Source organism: Hibiscus syriacus, unplaced genomic scaffold, assembly GCF_006381635.1.
Source record: "Hibiscus syriacus cultivar Baekdansim isolate YM2019G1 unplaced genomic scaffold, ASM638163v2 tig00002840_pilon, whole genome shotgun sequence".
Classification (NCBI taxonomy): domain Eukaryota; kingdom Viridiplantae; phylum Streptophyta; class Magnoliopsida; order Malvales; family Malvaceae; genus Hibiscus; species Hibiscus syriacus.
In genome coordinates, this window is record NW_024061947.1 from 4,366,196 (window position 1) to 4,384,825 (window position 18,630).

At 35.0% G+C, this 18,630-nt stretch overlaps 1 protein-coding gene across 1 annotated transcript; it reads right to left on the reverse strand.

The window, feature by feature from the left end:
- Positions 1-302: 302 nt before the first annotated feature.
- Positions 303-1,696, reverse strand: LOC120153280 (homeobox-leucine zipper protein HOX11-like). Its single transcript, XM_039165267.1, has 4 exons — positions 1,430-1,696; positions 931-1,253; positions 766-845; positions 303-659 (listed from the first exon to the last, which is right to left on the reverse strand). Exons 1-4 carry the CDS (start codon positions 1,647-1,649, stop codon positions 374-376), a joined length of 909 nt encoding a protein of 302 aa, XP_039021198.1. The 5' UTR covers positions 1,650-1,696; the 3' UTR covers positions 303-373.
- Between the last annotated feature and the right edge of the window lie 16,934 nt (positions 1,697-18,630).

Genomic DNA, 18,630 nt, shown 5'->3' on the forward strand with positions numbered 1-18,630 from the left:
AGACCCACCCACCATCTTCATGAGGAAAAATTGATTAAATTAGAAATACACTTATAATTCAGTGACTATACCTGTAGTTGATCCATTAATTTTTTATTTCCCTTGTCAAACAAAACAGGCAGCCTTTCTAATGACATTTTTTCAACATCTCCCGTATCAAGAGTTCCACTCTAAACAAAATCAAATCTATCGAAAAACTCAAATATCGTTTTCCTTAACCCTTTCTATCAGTAAGAAAATTGCAAGATAGAAGAAACAAATTAAAAAAAAAATCAACAAACGAAAAAAAAACATTCCTTGAAGCCAAAAATACGTACAAAAATCGACCAAAAAGAGGTGATAGCATCTTTTTGACTGGCCACATCCAATGATTTCACGAAGCGGCCTGGTCGGCGGGGGACTGGCTGTGGGTCACATGTGTTTGCGGTGGCGAAAACGGGTTCCCTCCATTTTTGGAACAGCCTTCGGCGGTGGCAACACGCTCACATGAAGGACACATAGTTAGGGTAGTGGCAGGTAAGTGCGTGTAAAATGGTTCAGAAGTCTTTAAAGCTCTTAACTCCTGCAGTTCTTTTTGTAACCTTCTATTTTCATCTCTCAGTTTTTCGCACCATCGCTTTAAATACTCACAGTCTACCTCCGTCTGCTTTAATTTCGTCCTGTTTTCGTACCATTTTATTCGAAATCAATAAATTAACAACAAAAAACTCACATATTTGGGCAGTTCTTTAACCTAACAGCCATGATAATAATTAATATTTGTACCTTGCTCTCCTATTCTGAAACCAGACTTCCACTTGTCGAGGGCGGAGATTTAACTGCTTCGCCAAAGCAAGCTTTTGTTTCTGACATCAAAATATTTATTACATGAACCCTAAAACTAGGCAAATGAATTAAAACGAGTGGTTCGGTTTTTTTGTTTTGACTCACGGGATTTATGGTGTTGTGTTCTTTGAAACTTTCTTCCAGAAAAGCAGACTGTTCTTTAGAGAGCCGCAGTTTCTTCCGGGTTGAACCGTTGTCGTCATCTTCACTGGCTCTTGAGTTACCCCATTCGGTTTCACCTTCCATATTGTCTCTCTTGCGTCTTCTGCCTCCGTGTGCAATCCCAAAATCCACCTGAAAAGACGACACCGCGCTGTTCGGAGACGACTGTGCCGCCCCTTCCTCAGTTTCATCCCCCAACGCCACCAGCGGTATCCGGTACACTTCTAACCCTCTTGCCGGTCCTTCTGATGAACCCGTTTCGTGCACTAGTGTTACATACAAAAAAGTTAATTTCCCAGAAAGTAGCATTAATGGTTGAAGAAAGAAGTAAAAGAAAAGCATGGTTCAATGCTCTTTGTCCTACACCTTATCAAGAACAGGGAAGAAAGCATGAAGTTTGGAATATACTAATGAGAATATAAATAAAATATAGAGTACTAACGATTATCAGTGAGCCAAGGGAGACGAAGCTGAGAAGAAGGTGGCGTACGACGAAGAGGAGAGAAAGGAAGAAGATGAAGATCTAAAGAAACCCTTTCGTGGTCTCCATCTCTAGTAGTAGCTTCAGTGCAAAACCCTAGATCATTGCTTGACAGCTTTGGGGTTTTCTCTATGAACGGGAATGGCTTTGATGGATCACCCAAGCTCAGAGCTAACTCCATCAACCTTTTTTTCCTCTTGTTTTAATGTAAACTCACAATCCACGACCCTCTTCTTCCTCCACAACACTCCTTTTTATTTGCTTTTGGCTTCTTGGGAGAGATTGACCGACAAATCCAGGTTGACAAACGCACGTGAACCTATTTAAATATATACACAAGAAAGAGAGAGATCCTGTTTTTGTAAACGATAAAGCAAAGATCTTTGTATTAGAAACGAGGGAATTTGATTTCTTTTTAGAGAAATGAAAAAGGAAAGTGAAAGGAGGAGGATGAGTGACGAGAAAACACACGGCTTTTCGCCCAAATCTTCTGGTTTTATGGATACAATACAAAGCAGACGACGACAAGCTTCTTTTGTTATTGTGTTTTCAATTAAGAATGTATGTATCTAATTTAATCCATGGCATGCATAGCCCAATCTATTATCAAATGTTATGTGGGGAAGATTTTGTTAATTAACGCGACTATAAACTTCACGATGTTAATGAATTATTGTCTCCTCACCAAACAAGGGGGACTCATCTTCATCATCATCCCACCATGAGAAAATGATTTTTCATCCGACGGCAATGCGATCATCAATTCTTCCTTTATCTATACCCCTTGGATCAATTCGTTTGTTTCTATCCCCTCTACTAACCTTCTTTCTCTAGAAAATTATCATTTATTGATTTATGTAATCAATAAATGATAATTCTACAAATTTATCAATTAAATTTTCTAATAATATGAGATTTTTATTATCAATTTTTTTTAATTATTAATACGTTTATATTATATAGGCGTAACAACTCAAATTTAATAATTTTTTTAAAAAATAATACTCATGTCTGAAATTATTTAATAAATTCATAAATTTAAATCTAATGAAAGAAGAATAATATTATTATAGTGATCATGATGTGAGAGAGAGATATAATGATTAAAATGAGTTGTTCACCGATTACAATTATATGGGAATGGCAGTGCTTGTCGGTTTTCAAATGATAGCCGATTAATTTAATCCCAGATTTTGTAGTTTCCGAGTAGTCAATTAGCATTTCTTCCAATGACGAAATTGAAAATAAAAGTGGGTGGGTCACGCCCATGAACCGGAAGCTTTAAACCGCTGACTCACCAATCATAATCATTTCTTACCGGCTTCTTCCAATCCAAGGTGGCTTTGACCACTTGAGTTTAATACAATTATCACAAAACCCTTGCTTTTCAGCAAAGCTCAAATATCACATAAATTTAAAATTTATTAAATAATTTTAGTGATAAAAGAATGATGTTTTATCTAAAGGACTTAAATAGGTTAAACTAAAAATTTAAATAAATATTTTTCTATAACCATTATAGACTTTTAAAAAATAAAATATTTTTATTTTGTGAATTTTACTTTCGTAATTAAAAGGTTTGTTTGAGAATAAGATAATAGTTTATAATTATTTAGGTATAGATATATGTGTGATTTCATCGTAGATTTTATTTATTAAATGAATATAGACAATGATATAAAAATGTGTCGAGACATGGGACAAGAAGATAAACATTAAATTTTAGAAACGTTAGAGAGTAGGATGAGATTTTGACCCAAAAAGAGAACAACTTTCTATTATACTCAATCCCAGCAGACAAGGAGACCATCTTTCACTATTCCACATAAAATATTTGTGTAACAGTAAGAATGATAATGAAAACCAAGGGCCACTGTTCTTTCTTTTTGTGTCCTTTAAGCAAAAAATAAATAAAACCCAAATTGGGTATCCAAAGAGGGGAGAAAACGTTCTAAAACTCAACCTTCAACCTATAAAAATTAAATTTTAGATTTTATATATTTTTATTTTTAATAAATTTATAATATTATAATATTCTAAAAATATTCTTAATATTCTTAAAATATTTTCCAAATTAAATTATTTTTGAGATAATGATAAGATAGTATTTATTCAAGATTTTTATTTGTCACTGATAATACACACCGACATTCGAACCTAAAACTTTCAAAGAGAAGACACTCTCTTTAACTAGCGAGACACTCAATAAATTTATCCAAATTAAGTTGAATTAAAATAAAATAAGATAGATCGAATAAATGTTTTTATTTCAAGAAAAAAATATCTTAAAGGAGAGGAGGGGTGGGAGTGGTCCCACGCGCGAGAGGTAGGTTACGAAGGGGAAGGGGGTAATAAAAGGAGGTTACGAAGGGGAAGGGGAAGGGGGTAATAAAAGGAAACACGAGTAGAGGATGAGAGGAGGTGATGCTTTAGGGATCATAGCAATAATTGAGGTCAAGCTGGCTTTAATTATCATTGCTTTTTCTTTTTCCTTTTTTTTTTTAGTTTAGACTGAATAACTGGGTGGTGAAGACATTCAATTATTTAATAATGACCAGAGAATTTGTCTTGGATAACAAATGGAATGAATGTTCCTCTTAGGGACTATTGGCTTAGGGGTAGGGAGGAGGTGCCCCACGTTAAAGGGACTCGGTGAAAAATTTAATTTTGTGGTGGGGATGCGAGTTGTAATTAAGGCTCATTTAGCCCATTACAACAGTAGGCTTATATAACCCATTAATATCTCCTAACAAACTAATTCAAGTGCCACTACCCAATAACAGTCCAACAAATATTAATCAATTCTAATTACATTCTAACCATGATAACGGTTCATCTCTTTTCTTAGGGATGAAAGGTTGTTGTTTAATGACGGTAAAAAGGAATAGATGACAGAAGGAAGAAGAGAGAATGCTTACTATGGGGGAAGCCTCAAAGAAAAGGAGAAGAAGAAAAAAAGAAAGAAACAAAAAAGGTTTCAAAAAACCTCTTTTTCTCTGAAGATTAAAGATAGGAGATTTAAGCATTTAAATATCTGAGAATAGGAATTTAGGGTATTTTATGAAAATAGAAGATTTTAGGTATTTTCTTTTTGATTTTTTAATTTTATAAATGAAAGAAAAAATTTGACTATATTAAACGCTGATTGATTGACTTATTTTTAACTTTTTTTTAATGATGGCAACATAATAGATGTTAAAATGATAACTTTAAAAATATTAAATATCTAAAATAAATAAATGATATAGTTTTAACACTTATTTTTTAATTAAGCCTAAAACAATCTACTATAAAAAAATGTCAAACGACCCTCTCATGGCACATGAATCACCTAGGAAAAAAAACCAGATTAGAAGACTCTTTGTCAATCTTTCGAAGAAGGATCCGAAGCCAGTCAATTGAGATTCAATAGAAGCTCATGCTTCAGGAATAATAAAAATAATAATTAAATTAATTAATCAAATGAACAATTTCAGTGATGCAATGCCCAAGCTATTCAATGTGGTCTAATGTAGTGGTTGGCATATGCCCCATTTTAATGGACGTGTCATAAAAATAAATGTTATAAACATTGAGGGTGGAATAGTATAAGGTACCAACAACAGAGGTTTAACCACTATTTCAAAAATAATACACTAATAAAATATTACATAAAAATATGAAATGAATTCATAAATTCAATACAAATTACCAATAAATGAAAATGTGTAAACATATAAAATGTCTTGAAATCACGATTATAATATAATAAAATAAATATATGAATGTCTGAGATGTTACTTATTCGGTAAGTGATTTGAAAATGGGTCTAAAGGAGAGCCTATGTTTGCCCCATATAATTAAGAAAACGAATTTTCGCTACAAGACTTCAAAAATCAACGGGGCATTCCAATTTTGACCATATCAATCCTCTACCGTTTATAACGTGTGAACGAAATCAAAACCAACTTATTTTCCTCTTTGATTCCTTTGGAAAAGTAAGTAGGTGGGAAAAGTAAGTAGGTGGTTGTAGACACTAATTTCCGTCCATATTTTTTTATTTTATACATATATACACATATATATATTATATAGTTTGCAAATTGTTTTTGAAAATACATATATAATATATAGTTTAAAACATTTTTTGAAAATATGTATATCATATAGTTTTTAAAATATTTTTGAAAATTATATAATATATAGTTTTTGAAAACGTTTTTAAAATATATATAATATATACTTTTGAAAACGTTATGAAAACATTTATATAATATATAATTTTTAAAAACCATTTTGAAAATATATTTTTTGAAAATTATATAATATATAGTTTTTGAAAATGTTTTTAAAATATATATAATATATACTTTTGAAAACGTTATGAAAACATTTATATAATATATAATTTTTAAAAACCATTTTGAAAATATATATAATATATAGTTTTTTTAAAACATTTTAAAAATTTATATATTATATGTTTTTGAAAACGTTTATATATATAATATTATTATTATTTATTTTTATTTTTAATTTATTTATTTCTCATTTATTTTTGTGCAGGGTCCATGTTCAAGAATCCAGTCCAAGTTTGGGCCTGAACTAGCCCAGCAAGGGATTAGGGTTCCCAGTTTTCAGTCACCGAGCAGTCAGGGAGCCAAACGGTCAACAGTGCCAACGGCCGGCCGAGATCCCCGGGACTGACCCATCCCGGGATGACCGACCACAACAACCACGATCCCGAGATCGTCGGGACTCACAACGGCCGGTGGGGTTTATAAAAACCCACGACCAACACAGTACAGGGGGACCATCATCGGTACCACAACAGATCATCCACAGAAAACCAGAATCATCAAACCACATGACCAACACGATCAAAAACATCAACCATCACTGAACTCACGAGAGAACCAACCAGCATAGTAACCAAACAAGACTCCATCGAGTCAACAGCACATCAAAAACCTGAAAACAACCCAAAATAACCAAACACAAAACCAACCAAACCCAAGTCATACACACAACAACCATCACACAAACGACACCATCAAATCGCAAATACCGAACAGAAAACCAAAAACACTAATAGTAAATCATCAGACAACACAAGCATCAAAGCAACGACCAAGGCCAAAAGACCCAGATCGTCGAAGCATCGGAAAAACGAAAGGTTTTTTTACGAAAAGGTAAAAAGGCCGAAGCTTTTTACCAGATCTACGCCGAGGGGACCCAATTTTGGGTGATTGGGGCTCGGATTTGTGTTTAGAGTGGTTAGAGAGTGTTTGGTGAGGATTTGGGTTGGTCCGGCCGCCGGAGCGACTGAGAGCGGCGGCCAGAGCGACTGAGAGCGGCGGCCGGAGCTACACCGGTGGGGTAGGGTAGAGAGAACGCAGAGAGAATCTATGTTCTCTCATTTGAAGAGAGAGGGAGCCCAGGAGCAAATGAGAGGGTTTGACGTTATTTTACTCTCACATGGGCCTTTTATACTGCTGATGAAATGACGTAGTTTCAGTTGGGGGGCATTTATGTATTTTTCTCACGGGTAAACTCGGTCCTCGGCCATCAGGTTTTGTCATATTTGTAATTTGGTCACTAAATTTTATTTTTCAGTATTTTAATTTGGAATTTTAATTTGTTATGCTTATATTTTAGTCCCCAAGTTATATATTTCCGAATCTGGCCCAAGGTTTTATGCAAATTTTATTTTGGTCACTAATTAACATCATTTTTTTATTATTATTTTTAACCCTTTTTTTATTTATTCAATTTCGTCTTTTTTTTTATTTTATTATTCTATTGTTTTGTTATTTATTTATTTAATGTTTAATTATTATTTTATCATTTAACATTTTTCGAAATTTTCAGTGGTAACTTCAATCGATCAAAGGTAAACAATTCGAATCGCATAGTTTAAATTTTAATTTTAATTTCAAATTTTCGCAACTAAGACAACCGACAAATTAATTGGTACCGAAAGGGCGGTTCAAGGGTGCTAATCCTTCCTTGACCGTAACCGACTCCCGAACCCGACACATTTCTGGTACAACGCAGATCAGGTAAGATGGTGTCCGACTCACTTAAATTCATTTTAAAATGGTCGGTGGCGACTCTAATCCACATTTTTCACGTCGAAGCCCAATCCCGGGGCTCAACCGAAAGACGGTTGCGACAGCTTGGCGACTCTGCTGGGGAAAGGTAAGTGAGTCAGGCCAGAATTAATTTTCGGTTGTCTTTTTATGCGAAAATGGTAAATTTAAATTTTAATTTATTTATTCGATTCGAATTAGTTACCTTTGATTATTTTTTCAAATAAATAGTTGTACTGACATTTTTTTCAATGGTTTCAGATTTTTTAAAAGTTTCTATCTCTAGCTCTAAACCCGAGCTCCGAACCCGTTTTAAGTTGGGGTGAAAGCGACGCATTCGTGTGAATTTATTCACCGCATATGCCTAGCAAGTAGCCTTCGGGATTCATATACCTTATGTCTTCGTGTGAATTTATTCACCGTGCAGGCATAAGGGAATGTGTCCTCTCGAGTTTAACTTAGTCCATATGAGCTTGTAATAGGCTTAGGACTAAGGGTCTGGTAAGCCCAAGATGGCACCGGCAAGGAGAACTCGAGTACCGTTTTTTAGAACCTAAATCGGGAGAGTACAGGGAATTAGAGCCCACCCCAAGACCTCATTCCAAACCCTAGGATGCTTTGTTTCCTGCTTTATTTTCTGTTCAAAGCATGCGAACTAGACAAATATGCTGTTAGGATTTGTTTGAAATTAGCATGCGGAATAGAGATCATGTCCGGGTAGGAATTAAAGCATGAGGGGTAGATATCATGTGGGGTAGGATTTTTCATTTTTTTTATTGTTTTGATTTACCTCACTAACCCTTTTATTTTTTGTTCTCTTTTATTTTGTGTTCATCGTTTGCATCATTTAAAACGATGTGTTGATCCACCAAAAATGTGTTTGTTAAACATGAATAATTTGTATTAATGGACAAAGGGGTTATAATACAAAGAGATAAAAAGCTCAGAAGTCCAGTCGTAGTCAAAGAATACTCAGAGGCAAAGGTTGCAGGGGCAAGACGAGGAAAATGTTGTTGACCCAGACGCTCTTTTTGAAAACTACGATAACAAGTGGCGAAACCCCAGCTAAGCCGCAGACCATTATTGACAAATTCTAGAAACAAGTCGATAAACTTCGGATAGAGGGCTCCAATGGCACTTTCGTTTGGATCAAGCTCGACATAGGGTGAAAGTCGGAGATGCAGTCCTTCGAGACCCCTTTTGGGGCAAGCAGCCCATCACCTGCACAAGTTTAGCCAAAGGAGCCGGAATGGTTCGACAGGATATTCAACCAGTGAAAAAGATGAATCAACTTGTCAGAAGCTGTACAGGATTTGTACCACCCAAAAAAGTTTTTTGTCTCTTCAGACGTAACATTTTTGTCACCAATAAGGGTTATTCAGAATAACAGGCACATTTTTTTGGATCAATGCCTCGGACATTTCATGCATCATATATTTAGACATTTTGAATTTTTTATTTTCTTTGCATTTTGTTATTTTCATTGCATTCACATTAACTAACATAAACATGTCTCATCAAAGGGAGCAAATACTGGATACACCGCCTCAAGCATTGGACACACCCCATCCACATAACACTCGTTTGAAGAAGAAGAGGATGGAAGCCAGAATTACACAAATCGAGGAGAATATGTTAAAACTACAGAAGGAGCTAGAAGACAAGATAAACCAGAACAGTCGAAATACTCTAGAAACAATCACAAAGAACCAAGAGTCCTTGGTTGATCAGATCGTTGCCAAGTTAATTGGCCTACAACAGACCAGTGTGCCTGGGGCAGGTTCATCGGAAGGGGTAACTATACAACCTACCCCACAAGTGGTTATCTCACCTGAAATCTTACCAGAACTTCGAGGGGACTCATCTGCTGCAAAAGCAAAGCCCTCGTCCTCTGTATTTAACCCTAAGAACAATCCGGGTTATTACCATGTACCGGATTTGGACGAAGAGGAAAAAGCGAGGAAGATGGAGGAAAAAATCAAACAATTGGAGGACCAAATGAATATAGTCAAAGGAGACCGTGGCTACCATGAAATCGATGCAGCGGAACTTAGTCTAGTCCCGGACTTGGTTCTTCCCCCGAAATTTAAGTCCCCGGAGTTCGAGAAGTTTGACGGAAACAGTTGTCCATCCGCTCACATCACCATGTTCTGCCGAAAGATGACAGGATATGGAGGAAACGACCAACTCCTGATCCACTGCTTTCAGGATAGTCTGTCGGGATCAGCCATTCGGTGGTACAACCAGCTAAGCCGATCAAATATCAAGACCTGGGAGGACCTGGCCAAGTCATTTCTGGAACAATACAAGCATATCAATGACATAAGGCCAGATCGAGTTATGCTACAAAGCATGGAAAAGAAGCATAACGAGAGTTTCAGGCAGTACGCACAAAAATGGAGGGATTTGGCTGTGCAAGTTCATCCACCGTTAGATGAAAAAGAAACCCGAAAGCTCTTCGTGCAGACCCTGAAGGCTCCATACTTTGGGCACCTGGTTGCGATCACATCAGGAAGCTTTTCAGACTTGGTTATGGCCGGAGAAATGATTGAGTCAGCCATAAAGCAAGGCAAAATTAAGGATGGTGAGACCAGTAGGAAACCTCCTATGAGGGAGAGGGATGGAGAGGTTAACAACATCAAACACTTCAGGAAAGGTGTTACAATCTCTAGCCCAAAATCAACTGCAGCTGTATCGTCAGGTACTTCTAAACAAGATTCCAGGAGGGAAAGGGAACATTTTGACCCTATTCCCATGACCTACAAAGAGCTTTATCAGCAACTCCTTGACACCCATGTAGTGTCACCATATCCAGTAGAACCCATGAAGCCCCCATACCCCAAGTGGTATGATGAGAATGCGTATTGTGAATATCACGGCGGAGTCCCAGGGCACACAATTGAGAACTGTTACACATTCAAGAGGGTCGTACAAAAGATGCGTAACCAGAACTGGATCGACTTCAACAACTTGGGGGCATCCAAGTGAGGGAGATCATTTCATCATTTGAGGCATTCTGTTTGAACTTGTTTTTTTTTTCTTCTTCACTTTTTCAAATTTTTAAGAACATTTGAATAAATTTATATTACTTTAATGATGTTAAGCAACGAATCACATTTGCAAACTTACAATTCTTTGAATATCATTTGAATTAAGAAACTCCGTAAACGATTCAAAGTTACAGATATTTGACGGAGTAACATGATTTAAAACAAAGGACTTTGACCTTATCCAGAATATACACTCAAACGTCGTACCATGCTCTTACAATTAACCAATATAACCTTTTCCTTTCATAAGGTGCGGACAACATGGGGCATCGTTTGCATATGACGATTACTATACTTTTTATTTAAGACGTTCAGTGATGATAATGATCTTCACAGACGGAATAGTCGAGTAAGGGAATCTAGTTTAGGTCAGTTGCTTGAAAATTGAACTCTAAAGATGAAATTTTTGACTTTCAACAAATACCTAGGCTATAACAGGTTCTTCTTGACAATCTTAAGAAATTAAATCTGTAAAGCTGAGCTATTCCACTAAGGCAATTGGTTATAGATGAAACTTGAAAGCCCTGGCCTTATGAGTAGATTACGTTCAAACCATGACATTGCTCGGACACTTGGCAATTCGTTGTTTGCTCCACTGCTCTTGTCAGGCCGAAGACGCTGTGATGAGATGAACCCTTCAGTTAACTTGATAAGAGTGATTATAATATTAAGCTGTCCCTCTAAAGCAATTGGTTAAATGCCCCGGCTTTATGGATTCAACTAGCCAGATAATGACAAGTTAAATCAAATTTATCTAAGCAAGAAATTTTCGGTAAAATGGACTAAGGGAGTTGAGGAACACCTGTTATTGTCAACTACACACGAGCACTCAAGAATTTCATTTTTAGACCGATGTTTCTGCACTACCTTTGTTAGAGGAGCCTACAAAACTTGAACAAATGAAATATTTCGGAGAACCGAAATAGAAGGCCTAGTAATTGATTAAGTTAGTTGCATCATTTTGTCCGCGCCTAATCGAAATGCCAAAGCATGGTTTGATATTTCAAAAATGACATTTTTTTTTACCAAAACCTTAGAAAGGAGGCCAGACTAAAGCCAACCCATCCATTTGAACATTTGTCAAAGAGCTGTAACTCTAAAAACGTTAAGAGAGCTATTGATTCCTTTGATATTCTTTGAACTCACATTTATAATTTGATTCAATTGCGAATAATATTTTACAACATTTTTATCATTTTCTCTCCTGAAACAAGAAAAATGAGAAAAACATTTTCAAACAGAACAATCTCGGATATGAAATGTCTGTAAAGCCCAAGCTCGAGAAGCAAATGGGGCACGATCGATTCCATGGACCAGATTGGCAGACAAAGCACGAGACTCCATCCAAGAAATAACACATAATTTATTCATGTTGCATGCATCTTAGACATACTTAGGTGCATCACATCCATCATTTTAGCATGCATAATTTTGCAGCTTTCAGAGTCAAGCTTCGACTTCAAGATGAAGGCTACTCGACTTGCAAGCACCTTTAAAGAACGATGGTGTAACTCAGCAGCAAGAAGCTACACCTCAACCGACTTTACATATCTACAGATCTCAGAACCAATTTCAGATGGGTTCGAGAACCAATTCAGATCAAATTCAGTTCAGATCAACTCAACAATGAGCAACATGTTTCCAGTTTATGTATTCAAGCCAGATTTCAATTCCACAACGGAAGATATTTGGCTGTCAGAATTCATCAACGGGCTTTCCCATAAAATGGGAGTCATCCAAAGATTGTCTTACTTGGTTCTCGCTCAGAGGAACCACCTGAAGAATCATGACCGGCTTCGACCCGTTAAGGGAAGCCATTTTTTTAAACAATCATTTGCAACATAGCTTAAGTCGAGAAGGGCTATCTGCCAAAGACCCCCGAGTTCGATTACACTCAACTTCGAGGGAACATCATTTGCAGCATAACTTAAGTCGAGAAGGGTTATCTGCCAACCAAAGACCTTCGAGTTCGACTACGCTCAGCTCCAAGGCATATCATTTGCAGCACAACTTAAGTCTAGAAGGGTTGTCTGCCAACAAAAGACCTTTGAGTTTGACTACGCTCAGCTCAACGTCACATCATTTGTAGTATAGCTTAAGTCGAGAAGGGCTATCTGCCAAAGACCCCCGATTTCGATTACACTCAGCTTCGAGGGCACATCATTTACAGCATAACTCAAGGCTAGAAGGGTTATCTGTGACCAAAAGACCTTTGAGTTCGACTACGCTCAGCTCCAAGGTACATCATATGCAGCATAGCTTAAGTCGAGAAGGGCTATCAGCCAAAGACCCCCGAGTTCGATTACACTCAGCTTTGAGGGCACATCATTTACAGCATAACTCAAGGCTAGAAGGGTTATCTGTGACCAAAAGACCTTTGAGTTCGACTACGCTCAGCTCCAAGGCACATCATATGCAGCATAGCTTAAGTCGAGAAGGGCTATCTGCCAAAGACCCCCGAGTTCGATTACACTCAGCTTCGAGGGCACATCATTTACAGCATAACTCAAGGCTAGAAGGGTTATCTGTGACCAAAAGACCTTTGAGTTCGACTACGCTCAGCTCCAAGGCACATCATATGCAGCATAGCTTAAGTCGAGAAGGGCTATCTGCCAAAGACTCCCGAGTTCGATTACACTCAACTTCGAGGTCATATCATTTACAACATAACTCATGGCAAGAAAGGTTATTTGTCAATAAAATTGTCGAGTTCGACTCTATTCAGCTCGACGATACCTCAATCACACTACTGTTCGGCTGCAATCAAGGTTTTCAAATCGAGAAGAAGACATGGGTCAGCCGTGACTTAGTGACAATCAATCGTTTTCCAGCAGCATAGTTTAAATCGAGAAAAACTATATGTCAGTGAAGACCTTTCGAGTTCATTTTCGTTCAGCTCAAGGGCATGGTGGAATCAAAGAACTACTTTCCAGTCAAATTTTAACAAAGGTCTTTAAACCGAGAAGAAGACCGAAGTTGACTACAATTTGGAAACGAAAAGCTACATCCAGATTCAAATTCTGAATTGCAGCTTCAATTACATATCATTTCAAGGTGGACTCGACTTCGCGACGGAGGAGCCATCTGCAACTCAATTCGACAGGGAGTTATTCTTCAACTCCACCGAACGAAAATTTGTGTCTTTTTGTCTTTGTCCTAGTTTTCGTTCCACGAAAAAGGACAAAGAGGGGCAGCTGTAGACACTAATTTCCGTCCATATTTTTTTTTATTTTATACATATATACACATATATATTATATAGTTTGCAAATTGTTTTTGAAAATACATATATAATATATAGTTTAAAACATTTTTTGAAAATATGTATATCATATAGTTTTTAAAATATTTTTGAAAATTATATAATATATAGTTTTTGAAAACGTTTTTAAAATATATATAATATATACTTTTGAAAACGTTATGAAAACATTTATATAATATATAATTTTTAAAAACCATTTTGAAAATATATTTTTTGAAAATTATATAATATATAGTTTTTGAAAATGTTTTTAAAATATATATAATATATACTTTTGAAAACGTTATGAAAACATTTATATAATATATAATTTTTAAAAACCATTTTGAAAATATATATAATATATAGTTTTTTTAAAACATTTTAAAAATTTATATATTATATGTTTTTGAAAACGTTTATATATATAATATTATTATTATTTATTTTTATTTTTAATTTATTTATTTCTCATTTATTTTTGTGCAAGGTCCATGTTCAAGAATCCAGTCCAAGTTTGGGCCTGAACTAGCCAGCAAGGGATTAGGGTTCCCAGTTTTCAGTCACCGAACAGTCAGGGAGCCAAACGGTCAACAGTGCCAACGGCCGGCCGAGATCCCCGGGACTGACCCATCCCGGGATGACCGGCCACAACAACCACGATCCCAAGATCGTCGGGACTCACAACGGCCGGTGGGGTTTATAAAAACCCACGACCAACACAGTACAGGGGGACCATCATCGGTACCACAACAGATCATCCACAGAAAACCAGAATCATCAAACCACATGACCAACACGGTCAAAAACATCAACCATCACTGAACTCACGAGAGAACCAACCAGCATAGTAACCAAACAAGACTCCATCGAGTCAACAGCACATCAAAAACCTGAAAACAACACAAAATAACCAAACACAAAACCAAACAAACCCAAGTCATACACACAACAGCCATCACACAAACGACACCATCAAATCGCAAATACTGAACAGAAAACCAAAAACACTAATAGTAAATCATCAGACAACACAAGCATCAAAGCAACGACCAAGGCCAAAAGACCCAGATCGTCGAAGCATCGGAAAAACGAAAGGTTTTTTTACGAAAAGGTAAAAAGGCCGAAGCTTTTTACCAGATCTACGCCGAGGGGACCCGATTTTGGGTGATTGGGGCTCGGATTTGTGTTTAGAGTGGTTAGAGAGTGTTTGGTGAGGATTTGGGTTGGTCCGGCCGCCGGAGCAACTGAGAGCGGCGGCCAGAGCGACTGAGAGCGGCGGCCGGAGCTACACCGGTGGGGTAGGGTAGAGAGAACGCAGAGAGAATCTCTGTTCTCTCATTTGAAGAGAGAGGGAGCCCAGGAGCAAATGAGAGGGTTTGACGTTATTTTACTCTCACATGGGCCTTTTATACTGCTGATGAAACGACGTAGTTTCAGTTGGGGGGCATTTATGTATTTTTCTCACGGGTAAACTCGGTCCTCGGCCATCAGGTTTTGTCATATTTGTAATTTGGTCACTAAATTTTATTTTTCAGTATTTTAATTTGGAATTTTAATTTGTTATGCTTATATTTTAGTCCCCAAGTTATATATTTCCGAATCTGGCCCAAGGTTTTATGCAAATTTTATTTTGGTCACTAATTAACATCATTTTTTATTATTATTTTTAACCCTTTTTTTATTTATTCAATTTCGTCTTTTTTTATTTTATTATTCTATTGTTTTGTTATTTATTTATTTAATGTTTAATTATTATTTTATCATTTAACATTTTTCGACATTTTCAGTGGTAACTTCAATCGATCAAAGGTAAACAATTCGAATCGCATAGTTTAAATTTTAATTTAAATTTCAAATTTTCGCAACTAAGACAACCGACAAATTAATTGGTACCGAAAGGGCGGTTCAAGGGTGCTAATCCTTCCTTGACCGTAACCGACTCCCGAACCCGACACATTTCTGGTACAACGCAGATCAGGTAAGATGGTGTCCGACTCACTTAAATTCATTTTAAAATGGTCGGTGCCGACTCTAATCCACATTTTTCACGTCGAAGCCCAATCCCGGGGCTCAACCGAAAGACGGTTGCGACAGTGGGGGAATATATATAGAAAATTTTATAAAAAGAATCAAATTTAATTATTTAAATTTGGTTAGTTCAAGCACTTTTGAAGTGGTTTGATTTAGTATTAAAAATATGTTTTAACCTATATGTATTCAAGTTTTATGAGTTGAAAAAAAATATAATTTATTTATTGAAGAAATAAAATTGCGAGACAAATTAGGGTAAGTTGGTAGTAAAAAGCTTATATCCCGCGATTGATATTCATCGGTCACTAATCTCAATCGAAGGTGTGGGATAGAGTCCCCATAATATGAACTTTGTCACACGTATCAAATATGTACGGCAATAGATTTTCTACTGTTAGGTTTTGATTAAGAATAGAAAATCTAATTTGAATAGATTTTTTTGTTAAACTTTTTGTTACGATTTTTATTAATTAAATAATTAACCTATAAATAGACCTTTGAAATCAGGATTAAAAGTTAAATTGATTAAGTTGTTATGTAATAATTATTGGTGACTAAATTTGTTTTCCATATAAATATAGTATACGTCTTACTCTTTAAAATCACACACACAACCCAATATATCTCAAAACAATTTTTCATCATTCTCAAAAAATTTATTTCTATAACGTAAAGGTTTAATATAAAAGTACTTTTGAGACATAAAGAATATTTTGTTAAAAATATGTGTCTAACGTTTTATGTGTTACCCTTTTAAATGTTTACATCGTAACTACTGTATATTCTGCCGTTAATTGACACATATCATATTTATATATTTTTTTAAAAAATAAAAATAATATTAAAAAAACTTTCCCTCCCCATTATTGTTCCCTTGTTTCCATCCCCTCTCCCGTCATTGTCCCTGGTTCCCCTCTCACTGTGCAATCTCCTACAATTCTTTAAATCACCTCTTACAAGACGTCGAACGGTTTAAATGGGTGCAAATCATCTGTAGATTACACGATTGATGATGGGTATTTGAGATAGGGTAGGAGATTTGAGATTTAGAGCTTAGAGATTTAAATTTTGAAATTTATAGATTTAGGGGGATTTTGACAATAGTAAGAGGGATAATTGACAGTGAAAGTCCGATAATATGTGGATAATCATTCGATGATGGTGAAGGTGACAGGTGATGGCTGACGGCGGTTGGCAACTTGAGTTAAAATAATATATTTTAAGGTTTTGGGGTCTTTTTTATATTTTCTTAAAAAATTGAGTTTTTTAAATTAATAATATTTTTAAATTCTCTTTTAAAAAATAAAAACTTCAAAAAAATATGAGAGTGACATGTGCCACTTAATACTCAAATTTAATGAAAAATTAAACGCATATTCTAACGAAAAATTCTTTAATTAATAAAAATTAATTTTAAATATATTTAGGCGCTTTTTTTTATATTAAGTCTATGGTAAACCCCAGAAGTTATAGCTGAAATCTTTTGTATTCTTATTATTGGTATTAATGAAAATTTTTCCTTTCTATTTGTGATTCTTTAAGTAAAAAAAATTGTCTCTAGCAATGCAACTTCGACGTTGGTACCAATATTTCTAAAAGGAAGAAGATTAGTCGTCTTCATTTATAAATAAATAATTATGAATTTGGAAAATAAAAAAAGTCAAAAATTCCCAAATTTTGAAACCGTGTTTAATGGCGGCCCTTTAACCTATTACTTTGTTCAAGCCAATTAAATTTGAACATGTGGGCTGTGTTAAATATATTTTATTATTTAATTTAATATATTATATTATTATTTAAACATTAAAAACTTATTTAGTCAACATTCGAGAGAGAGAAAAAACCAAAAAATTGTCATTCTCTCCATCTCCATATCCATATCCATATCACTGATTTCGTTAGATCTAAAAGTAATTAATCTTTCTAAATCATAAATCATTCCAAACCCATAACGTAGACCTAAATACATAAATCAGTTTGATTGAAACTTATCTTTGATAATTGATAATTGATTTTTTTTAGAAAAATATATTTAAATAGTTTAATCATATAATACAAGGTAAAAATTCAAATGAATTTAATATGTAGATTGTTACTAAATAAATTTATAATCAAAGAATCAATCATGTGGTAACAATTTAATTATTAAATTCATCTGGATTTAACCAAAATGAATGATTGATTCTCTGATTATAAATTTATTTGGTAACAATCTAAATATTGGATTTTTACCTTGTATTCTATGATTAAACTATTAAAATATATATTTTTTAAAAATCAATTATCAAAATAATATGTATTTCAAATTATTTCTTAAAATAATATTTGTATACCTTATAAAATATATATATCATATTTTTATTAATTTGGATCTATCTTAAATTTTTACAATCACTTAAAGAATTATTATATGTTTAAGTCTACCAGAGACCAGATGGTTGCTTTTTACAAGAGCATGAAAATATCATATAACTAACATAAGTGACAATTTTAAAAAAGTTAATGACATATTTTGACTTATTGATGGAACATGTATTATTTACATGTTAAATGTGTTAATCTAGTAAATCTAATAAATAATTATAATAATAAAAGATGTTTAAACCAAAAAAGAAAAGAAATAGAGAGTATACTTTGTATTACTGGACGAGTACAGCATACATACCGAGTAAGTTCCTCGCAGTTGCAGAATCCCAAACTTTGCATTACATTTCTGAGAACACACTGTCTTGTCTTTTCTTGTCTTGTGTTGTGTTGTATGAG